The sequence below is a fragment of the Halyomorpha halys genome, unplaced genomic scaffold (assembly GCF_000696795.3).
Source record: "Halyomorpha halys isolate HHAL.00 unplaced genomic scaffold, Hhal_1.1 Scaffold777.1, whole genome shotgun sequence".
Classification (NCBI taxonomy): Eukaryota; Metazoa; Arthropoda; class Insecta; order Hemiptera; family Pentatomidae; genus Halyomorpha; species Halyomorpha halys.
The window spans coordinates 220,450-233,698 of NW_027107689.1; the positions used below are offsets into that span (position 1 = coordinate 220,450).

General features: G+C 34.4%; 1 protein-coding gene across 1 annotated transcript in view; it reads right to left on the bottom strand.

The window, feature by feature from the left end:
• LOC106686105 (triokinase/FMN cyclase) overlaps nucleotides 1-13,249 on the bottom strand; it is a 26,737-nt gene that overhangs the window by 3,404 nt on the left and 10,084 nt on the right. The window contains exons 2-3 of the mRNA XM_014429240.3: nucleotides 11,579-12,735; nucleotides 1,106-1,346 (exon numbers count right to left, since the gene is read on the bottom strand). Coding sequence (XP_014284726.1) covers nucleotides 1,106-1,346; nucleotides 11,579-12,735 — 1,398 coding nt within the window. The remainder of the gene's footprint in view (nucleotides 1-1,105; nucleotides 1,347-11,578; nucleotides 12,736-13,249) is intronic.

Sequence of the window (13,249 nt, forward strand, 5' to 3'; positions counted from 1 at the left end):
AAAAGAAAAAAAAAGAGGATAAAAGAAATGAAACCAAAATAATAATATTTTAAGGAATTTAAAAACAATTTATTTCCTTAATTATATATAAAAATAACGGTCCATAACTGAATATGAAGATGGTTCAGAATGCAGTCAAGAAGGAACAAAAAAATAGTTAACAACTATTGATTTGACGATGTTTTGCCCCATTTTGCAGGGCTGTCATGTTAAAAATAAAGGTATTAAAGATATATACAACATTGAAATACTATGGTTTTTTTTTTAATACTTATTGAGGGTTTTGTCGCAAGTTATAATTGGAATGAATCCCAGGTTTATCTGCATATACAAACTAAATTAAATAAACTCGCTTTAGCAACCTTCACTTACCCTGCATTACCCTTATATCATGTCATATTTTTTTTACCTTTTATTTATTTTTTTGTTATAGCCCCCCTTCCTTGTGATTTTTGACATATGGGGAGGGAGGGTTATCTACAGGATACCACCTTATTCTGATGCCATGGTGGGGGGGTCACATTTTCATTTCTTGGGCTTATCACAGAAATAAAAGTTGATCCCCAGGCCGGATTCAAACTGGTGTTGCAATAGTTCCCAGGTTGTAGAGACTTGCATCTCTACTCCCTGAGCTACAGACAGTAAATAGTTGCTAACTTTTTTTTGTTCCTTTTTGACTGCACCTCCAACCATCTTCTTCATCTATCTCGTAATTACTCCATCAACTAAACTATAATGCTCCTTCTAGTGAATTAAAATAAAATGCTCAATAAAAATATACACGAAAGAAGCAGCATCCTTCTAGTAAAATGGCCTACTAGCTTACGTATTAACATATGTTTAATGTAAAACAAAGTTAGGCATGTACAGAAAACATCATCCTCTCGGCTAGCTTAAGTTATTATTCGCTGTCTCACCTTAAACAACAAAGTAGTCCTATTCTTCTTAATTAAATTTACTAAAATAAACTTGTAAAGAAATGAATTTTATATCAAATATAATTTAATAATTAATTTACAGATATATATTACAAAATAAAAAATAAAGATAAATGAGCAGCCTTAACATGTGTATAATATGACTAATTAATATATAATATGATTACCTGTGCAGCACCCATAAAGAAGATGTAAAAGATCGTACCCTGAATATCTGAAATATTATCCTGGCATATATAGCCTATCAAACTCAAAAGATTGTGTGGATGCTGTTTTGGGAATTTCTTTTCGTTACATCTTTTATTGATTGTTGTTATAGCTGGAAGAATAGAAGTGCCAAAGTTGTGATTGATTCCATCCAAACGGTTCAAAACTGCTTCTGAAGTTACCAGTGCTTTACATGCAAACCTTGATTGCAAAAAATGTAAAATATTAGTGTGGCATAACAATCTTAGGTGAGATAATAAAAATATAATATTGTAATAAATCTTCAATTAAACAAAGAGGACTAGAAATTAATTTTGTAACATTAAAGGTGATTTTGTTGTAAGAATTGAATGAAAGACAAATTGAAATACAATAGAAATAATGAAAGACAAGCGAAATACAGAAAATATAATAAATACTTAGTACTTATGGGTTGATTGCTGTAGTAATATGAATGGGAAGTCTAATTTGGTTTATAAGAGATGGAAATAAGCCGCTGAGAAGACGATGTGAAAAGCACACTTCCTATGGGACAGAAGCTGACTCAAGCATGCCATAAGAGGAATAGGATTAACACTTTGACCACAGGAGCTTCCCTGGTAAACCACACAAAAGTGCAATTTTTTTGTTGTTTTTAAAACTGAATTATTGAATAATGACTCCGGAAAGTTTTTTAAATCACCAAATTTTCTAAAAAAACATTTAAAAATTAAATAGATCAGATTTATCCTATTTTGCAAGGGAAGTTGAAAAATAATAAAAAAATCCTAGCTGTCTGGTAAAGTCAATTCAATGGTTCCTTGTTGCCCTTACCACAGAGACATATCATTACGCCTTGCCTGATGGGGGAAAAACCCATTTTCTGACAAAAAAGAAAAATGCAAAAACTCCTCTTTTCCGTCCTTAAGGACACATTAAGAGATTTCAAGGCAAATTTTTATGTTTTCTCAATTTTTATCATAATTGGTAGTGAAAAGGTTAATATTGAGTTGATGTGAACACAATAAAACTTTTTGCCTTTACTACATTTTAAAAGCTATTGTGTAAACAAAATAAATCCTTAATTTTCATTCCACATTTATCATGATAAACTTTATCCTATATCCTCTATTCTATCCAAAATTCAAACTGTAAAATAATTTTGTGTTCAATCTGTTTAAAACATTTGAAAATGAAATAACTAAGAGCAATTTTCATCAAAATCATCAGGATTGTTTCCATTTTTCTACAAACTGCCCCGCGTATCATGAGAACCGAATCCACTACAAGCCAAAACTAAGTTATATTAACCAAAACAAGTTGTATAAATTTTTGTCCTTACCCTCACAACCAGATATTAAACTTCTTTTTATATATGTAATTCAAAGCCTTATACATAGAACTGGATACCTATCTTTACAATAAGATGTATAGTTTTTGTTTCTTCTACTTTATTAAATAAGTAATGTCATTTTTGTGTTGTTCTTTCACTCTGACTAATGTAGATAATCCCAGTTTGGGCATGCTGTTTGTTATTACCTTATTTAATAATTTATAGATTATTATTATTATTTAATTAACAAATTATTGGCTCATATAAAAATGATTTTTAATTCACCATTTAGGTATAATAATTTGTAGATTGTTCTTATTATTATTAAACTTATAAATTATTAGCTTATATAAATGATTTTTTTTAATCTAGATTATTTCTATCGGAAGTCTGGTGAGTCAACCAAACAGCACACAGGACATGAGATAAGGTCCAAAGAGGTAGTAGGAAATATAGAGTAATGGCTGTGCTAAGTAGAAGTGAAGATGCGCAAATGGTTGACATGATTTCCCATATGAAATCATGAGGTGAATATTATTGTATAAATTAAAATTAATAAGGATGAAGATTGGTGTTATGATAGTTTTATTATTGTTGTAGGTTTTAAAGTGCATGAATATGGGACAGTGGTCCCGAAACGTTGTACAATGTTATGAATAATTAATAAATATTTCATTCAAAATGGAAGTCATTAACCTCAACAAATTTTAAATGATTTTTTTTAATTTACCATTTTTGTATAACTACTACAATGATTGTTAAATAATGTACTTCACAGGCTAACTCTATTTGTATTGGGACTGCTCCATAAACAAATAAGTAAATTATTAATTTTCATCAAATTTATACTATCTCAAATGTAGAGGCAGTCTTGGTAAGAAACTGTGCTGCGGACTATATATCCTTGCTTCAAAAAAAAAAAAAAGATAGTTATTTCTCTATACTTATTTTTCAATAGGAAATGCTACAGCTTTTTGCTTCTATGATCATTTTCATGATTAAACTAAGTAATTTTTTTCCAATTACAGTAATTAAAAAAAATAAAAATTTCAATCCCTCATTTTTTCAAAAATGTTCAATAATGATGGAGTGAATAACTTTATTCCTAAATCAATATTAAACATGATAAAAAGAAGATGGTCCAGGTGCAGTCAAACAAAAATTCAAATAGTCTTTATGCTATTTATTATGAGCCAATGTTTCGCCCTACATTTCAGGGCTTCATCGGGGCTAAAAAAAAAAAAAAACAACTAGAATGGGGTAAAAATAAATGAACAATGTCAATTAAGAATTTAATAAAAACTTTTACAGTGAAGCTTAAAATTAATTACGAATAAAAAAAGGTATTAGACAATTAAATACAACGAAAATAACGGCAGATAAAAAAAGAATTTTAAAAATACGCATACAAGAGATGGAAAAAGGGAGTAAGAGTAAAATCAAGCATATAAAAAGATAATGAACAAGATAGAAAGCGGTCGAGGAAATGAGGGGACAGTTATTAGTGGTGGGGCAGTCGTTTTCATTAATTTTCTAAAACCTTTTGTTATTCTTATTTAATTTAAAGCTTCACAGTACAAGTTTTATTTCATTATTCTAAATTGACACTGTTCATTTATTTTTACCCCATTTAAGTGTTTGTATCTTTTTTTAGCCCCGACAAAGCTCTGCAATGTAGGGCAAAATGCTGGCACATAATAAAGAACATTATGATTATTTGGTTTTATCTTTGATCGTACCTGGACCATCTTCCTTTTATTATTACACACGCTCAATCAGTGATCTCCCCTAATATTAGATTGTTTCAAGTTTTGAAAGATAATTTTTTCTTTAAAAAATATTTCTCCTCACCTCCTTAAAAGCATGTTTTCATTTAGTGGCCATGCAGGAATAGCTATAATTATGATTAAAAATAATAATAATAATAATATCAAAATGAGGGTGAAGGGTGAATAATTTTTTATGGGGAAGTGAATGCTACTCTTCCACTAAGTAGGTATGAATATTTGCAGCTTGAAATTATGACTTCTGAGATTTTTGGAAATGAAATCTGTGCACATCATCAGATAATGACTGATTATAATAGCAGACAACCGGCAATAATGTCCAATACTATAAAGTCTATACTAAGTTGGTGTGGACCCCAGGACATGGGATAGAAGGAAATGAGTTGTCAGACACCTTAGCAAAGAAGTGATCAGAAGTGATGCTAATAGGCTCTGAGCCTGGAAGTTCAATCTGGAAGGTAGTTGACTCCTGGCAACATAAAGAGAAGGAAACATACTGGACAGTGAAACCAGACATGAAGCAGTCCAAGTTCTTAACTGAAATATCAAAGGTAAACGCAAAATTTTACCCTAACCTTACCAGGAGTGAATTGAGGACAATAACAGGACTCCTCATGGGCCACTGCCCTTTAAAATATCATCTTAAGAAGATGAAGCTGGTGGAGGATTCCACCTGTCGTCTAAGTATGCAAGACTAAGAAAAGGCACAGCATATTCTTTGTGAATGTAAAGCCCTTGTCTTCTGCAGTATTTGGGACAGGATAGAACAAATCCTGAAGACATTACTATGGGGTTGTAAAATAAGTTCATAGCGTTTTTTTACTGGTGATTTTAATAAAAACTTGAGATTCCTGTGAATATTTTTGATCAATTATATATGACCCATTTTGATCATATTATTACATGTTGCCATCGTAATTAAAGTGTTTCCCATTAAGAGAGTTTTGAAGGGTCTGAAATAAGTGAAAATCTGTTGGGGCAAGCTCAGGTGAATAGGGTTCCAACTGGGCAAAGTATACTGCAGAATCAATGGTCTGGTTGGGCGGGAGGAGCTCAAAATAAAGTACACCTTTCCAATCCCACCAAATGCACAACATAACCTTTTTTGGATGTAATCCTGCTTTTGGAATCGTTAACGGTGGGTCACTTTATTTTCTCCAGAACTTTTTCCTCACAATATTATTGTACAGGACCCACTTTTCATCCCCAGTTATCAACCTCTTTAAAAATGGATCATTAACATTGTGTTTCAGGAGGGAATCACAAATGGATATGGGATCCAATAAATACTTTTCGGTCAAATTGTGAGGAACCCATATATCACTTCGAGAAACATATCCCGCAGCCCTCAAATGATTTGAGACACTTGCATGAGATATGTTAAGCGTTTCTGCGATATCCCGTGTCGTAGAGTGAGGGTTGTCTGTGACTGATGCTTGAATTTGATCATCAACAGTTGAAGGACGACACGAGCGCTTGAGTCTTCCAAGTCAAAATTTCCGGTTCTGAACCGAGCAAACCACTTACGGACGGCGCTTTCTCCTAAGGCATCATCGCCATCCATACTGCAAATTTTGCTAACCGTCTGTGCAGCAGATTTCCCTTTACAGAAATAAAAAATCATTAAATGACAAAAATGGATTTTGTTCTCTTCCATTTTGAGTAAGCAAAATACCACTTAAAGATAAGGAATCTCGGTTGAAATTGATGTATAAAAGCACCCTAACTATTCCTTTTTTAGAATATGTAAACATTATTGACCGAGTAAACATGATTTTATAAACACAGAGATGACTAAATTGAAATATTGAAGAACGCTACGAACTTATTTTACAACCCAATAGAACAAACCCAAGGATATGTAGTGGAAAAGAGGGATAACTCACAATAGATCCAACTGGGTCAAGGTAAGGAAGGGATGTCCGAACCTCAGTGTAATAATACTAATAATAATGGCCTGTGAGAGGTTGCTAGTCCTCCATCTGGTGCCTCTCCGGGTGTCGGATAGGGGAATGTTCATCAAATATGATGGATACTGGGGAAATAAAATACACAGGGTGGACCAAAACTAGCTAAATCCAGGCACGGCGGTTCCTATATTGGGCGGTGACCTGATCAGCGTCTGTTCCCCATGCTAGGGGCGGCTGTTTATTTACAACCTGGCAGTAGGTATAAAATGCATCTACCCATTATAAATGGAGTTGAGAAACAGAAAATTAGCCTCGGACGAGCCCGATACTGGATCTGCATTGGGCGGGAATAGTGGACAGCTTCCTTCAGGGAGTAGTGGAGCGAGCGGCACTACCCTGTCGTCAGGATCCGCAAGGTTGCAACGTTCACCGGCCTATAGTTCGAGTTCGAGCTTGGAGGAGAGAGATTCTCCACCCGCGCGAAGTTGGCAACAGAGACCAAGAGGTGCAAAAAGGATGAAGTGGACGCCAGATATGAACAAGGCTGTCATCCTTGCATACTATTTGGCTACAAACCTCGAAAAAGAAAAAACAGGATACCTTAACCGAATCCAGAGATATTGGAATCAGTACTTCCCAAATGTAAATATAAGCACACAGAGGCTCAGTGATCAGGTTAGAGTGGTATTATCAAGAAAGTTTCTAACCTCCATAGATCTGCAACAACTTAAAGAGGAAGCTCGTAGATTAATAGCCACTGAAAATGATGCCGAGCTTTCTCATAGATCGCTGAATATTGGAATGGGCCCAGAGCCAGCAGCTAGAATCAGTTCATCAGTCGGCATAGATGTCAGGGAGGAACCATTGGTAGATGACATAGAATTAAAAAACAGACTAAGTGAATCTGTTATGACTGAGCATGTGCTGCTTGATGGAATACCACTTCAAGAAAGACCACCGTTACCCAGAGTGCCATACAATAAGAACACGCAGAAGTTACCCAGCTTAATGAATAATGTGATCCAGGAACATTCAGGCCTGATAAATGGACTTCAAAATATTTCACTTCAAGGCTATATATCGCTCCCAAAACAGTTATAGTTGAACTGGGAATAAAAATAGAGGATGGTAGAAAAAATAAAACTCAAAAAGGTAGTACACAAATACCACAGTGGAAAGAAAGGCTTCAACGAAAAATTAACAACTTGCATGAAAAAATTGGTGTAATTTCAAATTATATTCGAAATCCTCAAAACGCAAGACCCAAGACAAAGAAGAAAATAGACGAGATTATTGTACAAAACTTGGGTACAGTAGTGGAATCCGAATTAATTGATAGGCTGACAATACACCTGGATAACTTAAAACAGAAACTGCCAGTTTATGCGAACCGGGTGCGTAGATATACTGAGGCAGCTTTATGCAGGCATCAGAATCAGCTTATCAAACAGAATGAACACCAATTTTACAGAAGCCTTGGGCAAAAGGATAAAACTACAATTCAATACCCCAATGATATTGAGGCCTACTAACTAGAGGAGTGTGTGGGAAAAATCAAATTGTCATCACGAAAACGCCTCTTGGATAGAAGAGGAAATGCGAAGCTTTGAGAATGCTTCAGAGATGCCTGAGGTAACAAATACTGTAAATGACGTAATGGAAACAGTTAAAAAGCTGAAAAATTGGAGGGCTCCAGGCTCTGATGGAATTCAGAATTACTGGATTAAAAGGTTTTGGAGTTTGCACCAATTACTGGCCAAAGGCTTCCAGGATATGCTAGATGGCAAGCTGGCTCTCCAGAGGGTTTCTCAGACGGCGTAACTTATTTGCTCCCAATGAAAGATGGGCCGAATTTACGATCCGAAGATTTCCAGCCCATAACTTGCTTAAATGGCATCTATAAAATTCTTACCTCTATCTTGGCAACGAAGATATATGACCATCTCAAATCTAATGACATGATACCCAGTGAACAAATAGGGTGCAAAAAAGGAACTAGGGGCTGCAAAGAGCTTTTAGTAATGGATTCCTTCATTGCTGCAGAGGTTTCTAAAAGGCAGCGTAATCTTTCAATGGCGTGGATCGATTATAGGAAGGCTTTCGATTCTGTACCACACAGTTGGCTGCTCAAAGTATTGGAGATATATAAGGTCCAAACTAAAGTAAGGAAACTACTCGCGAATTTGATGGCAGGCTGGATGACAAAATTTAAAATAGAAGTGACCCATGGTAATAACCAAATAAAAATTATGAGGGGAATATACCAAGGAGATTGCCTTAGCCCATTGTGGTTTTGTATGGCGCTGTTCCCATTAAGTCAGATACTGCGGAGGAACCAGGTGGGCCACAAACTCAATACCAAGGACGAGGCAACCACTGTCAGTCACAACTGGTACATGGATGATCTTAAGCTTTATGGAAAAAACAAGCAACAATTACAAAGTATGAGTGAAATAGTGTCATCCTATACCAAAGATATAAGCATGTCATTTGGACTTGATAAATGCACGGTGCTGCATGTGAGCAAGGGAAAGGTGGTTCATCCCCAAGACCTACTGATAAATGAAGATGAGTGCATCAGAGAACTAGAAGCCAAAGAACAATATAAATATCTAGGTATCCAGCAGCACTTTAAAATAGCTCGAAAATATGTGAAACAAGAGCTAATAACAATGTTGAAAATGAGACTACGAAAAATATTAAAGACTCAACTTTCTGGAAAACATAAAGTCAAGGCCATCAATACTTGGGTCATACTAATGCTAAGCTACAGCTTTGGTATATTACAGTGGTCAAATACCAGCCTTCAAGAAATAGATCGTCTTGTAAGAACGACACTCATGCAAGAGCGGGTCCACCATCCCATATCATCCAAATCCAGACTCTATTTATTCAGGAAAGAAGGAGGACAAGGACTCATAAATATTGAAGAAGCGTGCCACAAGCAAGAATTATCCCTAAGACAATATTTCCATTCAAAAACCACAAGTGTTTATCAGGCAATTGTTACAATGGATTATGGTCTGACTGCACTGAACCTGAGCAAAGCGGATGAACTGTACATTGTTTCAGAAAAGGAACGACTGGCGGAATGGAAAAGCAAGTCTACATAGGAGATTCTACAGCCAACTGAACAAAGCCTCCATAGACAAAGAAAGATCAATTGAATGGCTAACAGCTGGAAGGCTATTCTCTGAGACAGAGGGATTCATGGTTGCAATCTAAGATAAGGTTATTGCCACCAGATCATATAAGAAGCATGTGCTAAAAGACGCCACAGCATCGGATAAGTGTCGATTATGCTCGGTAGCACTGGAATCAATCCAACATATCACAGGTGGATGTGGAGTGTTGGCTGGTACTGAATATTTACAAAGGCACAACAATGTGGCCAAAATTTTGCATCCGGAACTGGCGATAAAGTACAACTTAATTGAAAATAAGAGCCCATACTACAAGTACCACCCAAATAGACTCCTCCAAAAAGGTCCTCTCAAGCTCTATTGGGATGAATCAATAATTACGGACCATACAGTATGCCATAATATACCAGATATCCTCCTTATTGATCAAAGAGAAAAGAAAGCAGAACTTATTGATGTCGGAATCCCAAACGATAATAATATAAGCTCTACTGTGGGAGAAAGACTAAGGAAATATCAGGAATTAGCGATTGAATTGAAGGAATTGTATCACTTGGAGGGAGTTACCACAACTCCAATCATAATATCCACTAACGGCCTCATACCAAAATCGACAGTTGCAGGAGTGAATGGTTTGGGAGTGCCTGTTGATGTACTAAGAGAGGCTCAACAGTCGGTTCTCTTAGACACAGCACGTATAGTACAAAAGTTTTTAAATATCTGAAAAGAGTAAATAAACAAAATATGAAGGTGGTTGGACTTCTAGGTCCCCAACCTCAGAAACTCAACCCGCAATAGCGAGAAAAACAAAATAATAATAATGACAGAGAAAATAATTTTTTTTGTCAGTTTTTATTTTTTTATGAAAGTCAACTATATATTCTCTATAATTCTTCTTCTCCCAGAGATTTACAATTCCATTACTTTTCTATGATTTTTTTTTTGTATAAAACTGACCAAAAAAATTTATTTTATATGTATTTTAATTTATTGTTTAAGACTTGGAGAGGTTTTAATTTATCAATTATAATGAAATGAATCCATATAATCTTAAAATTCTTTATCGAGTCACTTTAAACTCTAACGTTTCAGCCTGATTGGCCATTCTCAATTTCATTTGGTGGTGATTAGTTAGTAACAATATTAGATGATATTGTTAACTTTGCAATTACAAAAATAAAAGAATTAAAATTAAGTGAAAAATTAGATAAGAAAAGGCACCAAAAGTAAATTTAGTTACATTAAATTAGAAAAAGGCATAATAGGCAGCAATGTTTTGATAACTCATTGAGGCTGTGAAATTTAAATTTGTCCTTGGGAATGGCCAGATACATCTGACATCCCAACCAATCCTAACACTATTCTCACTACTTATGCCGATGACACATATGTGCTCGCAGTTAATAATAACCCTTTAATTGCACCCAAACTCTCTAACCATATCATAACCCTCGAAGAATGGTGTCGAAATTGGAGGATCAAAATAAATCCCATCAAACCACCTTTATCCTTCGTCATAAACCTACTGGCTGCCCTACAGTATCTTTTAATAATGTTGCTCTTACCTCTGTAGAACAGATCTGCTACCTAGGACTACATCTGGACAAATGACTACCTGTAATCCTAACACACGACTGAAAAGACAGGAAAATGCATGTCGATTCCGATTATGACCATGATAATAATAAGGACTATCTCAAGATACAGAGTTGAGTTTTGGGGCTTCACTAGACCTTCAAATTCATCTCGTACCCAATCCTTACAATCCAAAATCCTTCATAAAATCCTCAATGCTCCTATTTTGTCACAAATAAAATCATCCATAAAGACCTTAATGTTCCATATGAAACCGATCTAGCCCAAACCAGATATCACTCTTTCCATTAAAATAACTCCCTAACCACCAAAACCCACTAGAGTTTCTAACCATGCTTTTTCTTCCATTCCTGACAATCCTCTGAGGTGCCTGAAAAGAAGATGGCCTCGAGACCTTCTAGTGTATAAATATTATTGGAGTGCTACCAATGGGTAGTTTCTCTACATGCCTGTATCACTTCATTATGATCTTACATCAAATTTACTAGATCTATGTAAATACAGTTGTAAATAGCAATACAAAAATAGCCAGATTTTCCAAAATGTTATTTTAAGTGAATCAATAAAAAATGTTAAGACTATATTAATATATTATATTATAACTGATAAACAATAAAATTTAATTATAAATGAATAAATATTGTTTGTTTATTATAATTATAATAATAAAATAACAAAGCCTTACTTCAAAGGGATATCGATAAATTCTTTGTTTTCAACAACAGGCCCCATTTTAGTGAATTTTAAAATCTTGTCTGGTAGGCTGGGCCCTTTAACGATTAAGGGCACTCCTCTGCGATCAATTCGTGGCCAAAAGTGACAGGATGAAGCACAGTCGACATACCTAAGCAATTTAATATCATTTTCAGAATCAAGGAGTGTAACGGAGAATCCTCTTTCTCCCGAAACAAAAGTCCCAGCGTAAACACGCACAATAGTTATTTCTCTGTATGAGAGTTGTTGTAATATTTCTTTAAGACACGAATAAAGGAAAAGTTTATCACACGTGTAACTATTTACCATTAATAAATAGGAAGACTTTGAAGTTATAGGAAGTGAGAAATATTTCTTGGAGTCGACAAGATAATCTAGCATAGTTTTTATTATTTTACATACATTATCTTCTGCAACAAATAATCCAGTTCCTGCATTTAAATCCGTTCCAATAAATGCCATTTTGGAAATGTGGCATGATATCGTACCCATGCATAATTTTTTAAGTCTTATAAATATTTCTTTCATGTTTTTTTTGTCTTCTGCCATTGCTCCAGCAATCTTATAGGCAAGGACAATTCCTGCTAGGCAACGTCTTCCAAACCTTAACTTGCTAGATTCATAACAATCGTCACCGATTGTTACCATATCTACCAATATACCTTTACACCTTGCTTTTTCAATGCCTAAACCAAAATTGATAACTTCTTCGAAACTATTGGGAACTATAGCCAGAATTCCAGCGTTATGATTGTGAGATAGTTCCTTGAAGCAAACATAAATATCTGAAGAAGACGGAGATGAAGTACTTGATCCAACAACGGCTGCTGTTAACATTCCAGGTCCAACATAATTAATAAAAAGAGGCTCATGGCCAGTTTTGCCACCTGTGACCAATTTAACTTCATCATCCATCATAAGATGATCTTTTCTCAACACAATCTTGTACTTTTCCAATATCATAATATTTGAGTTGGTCATCGCTGCTCCTTCTAAAGAAGGTTGTATATCATCAGAAAATGTTACTTTATTAATTTTTGTAAGCTGATTTACCAATTCTATATTGGAATATTGGACGTCCTCTAAAGAATCCTTTAAATAATGAGGACTGGGAAACTCGTCCTGAACCTACAATAATAAAAAAAAGGTTACATATGAATTTAATTTAACGTGAAAGTAAATGTGTTAATTCAAAAGGCAAAAATATTTCACCAATATTATTGAATAAAAATGTCTGATGTTTCGGCTAAAATATTGTTATTAATATATTTCAACTGCTGTACATACAAGCTGTTTAACCTATCACTTTTAACAACCCTGATAAAGCCCTGCAAAGTAGGTTGAAATGTCGGACATTAAATAGTTTAAAACTATTTTGTCCGTTTTTGACCTCAACCTGACCATCTTCATATTTTAAGTTAAACGGTCAACTATAGATGTATATATAAAACTAATAATTAAATTAACCAAATACAAAAATAAAAAATAAATTGATAATAAAAATAATTGAAAGAACTGGTGAAGTGAATAATATGATTCAAATTTACAATCACAGATTTAATAATAATGAGCTAATAAATTCGTAGGATACAACAAAACAAAATAATACGATAAAAATAAGGTTCTAAGTATATTTAAATAA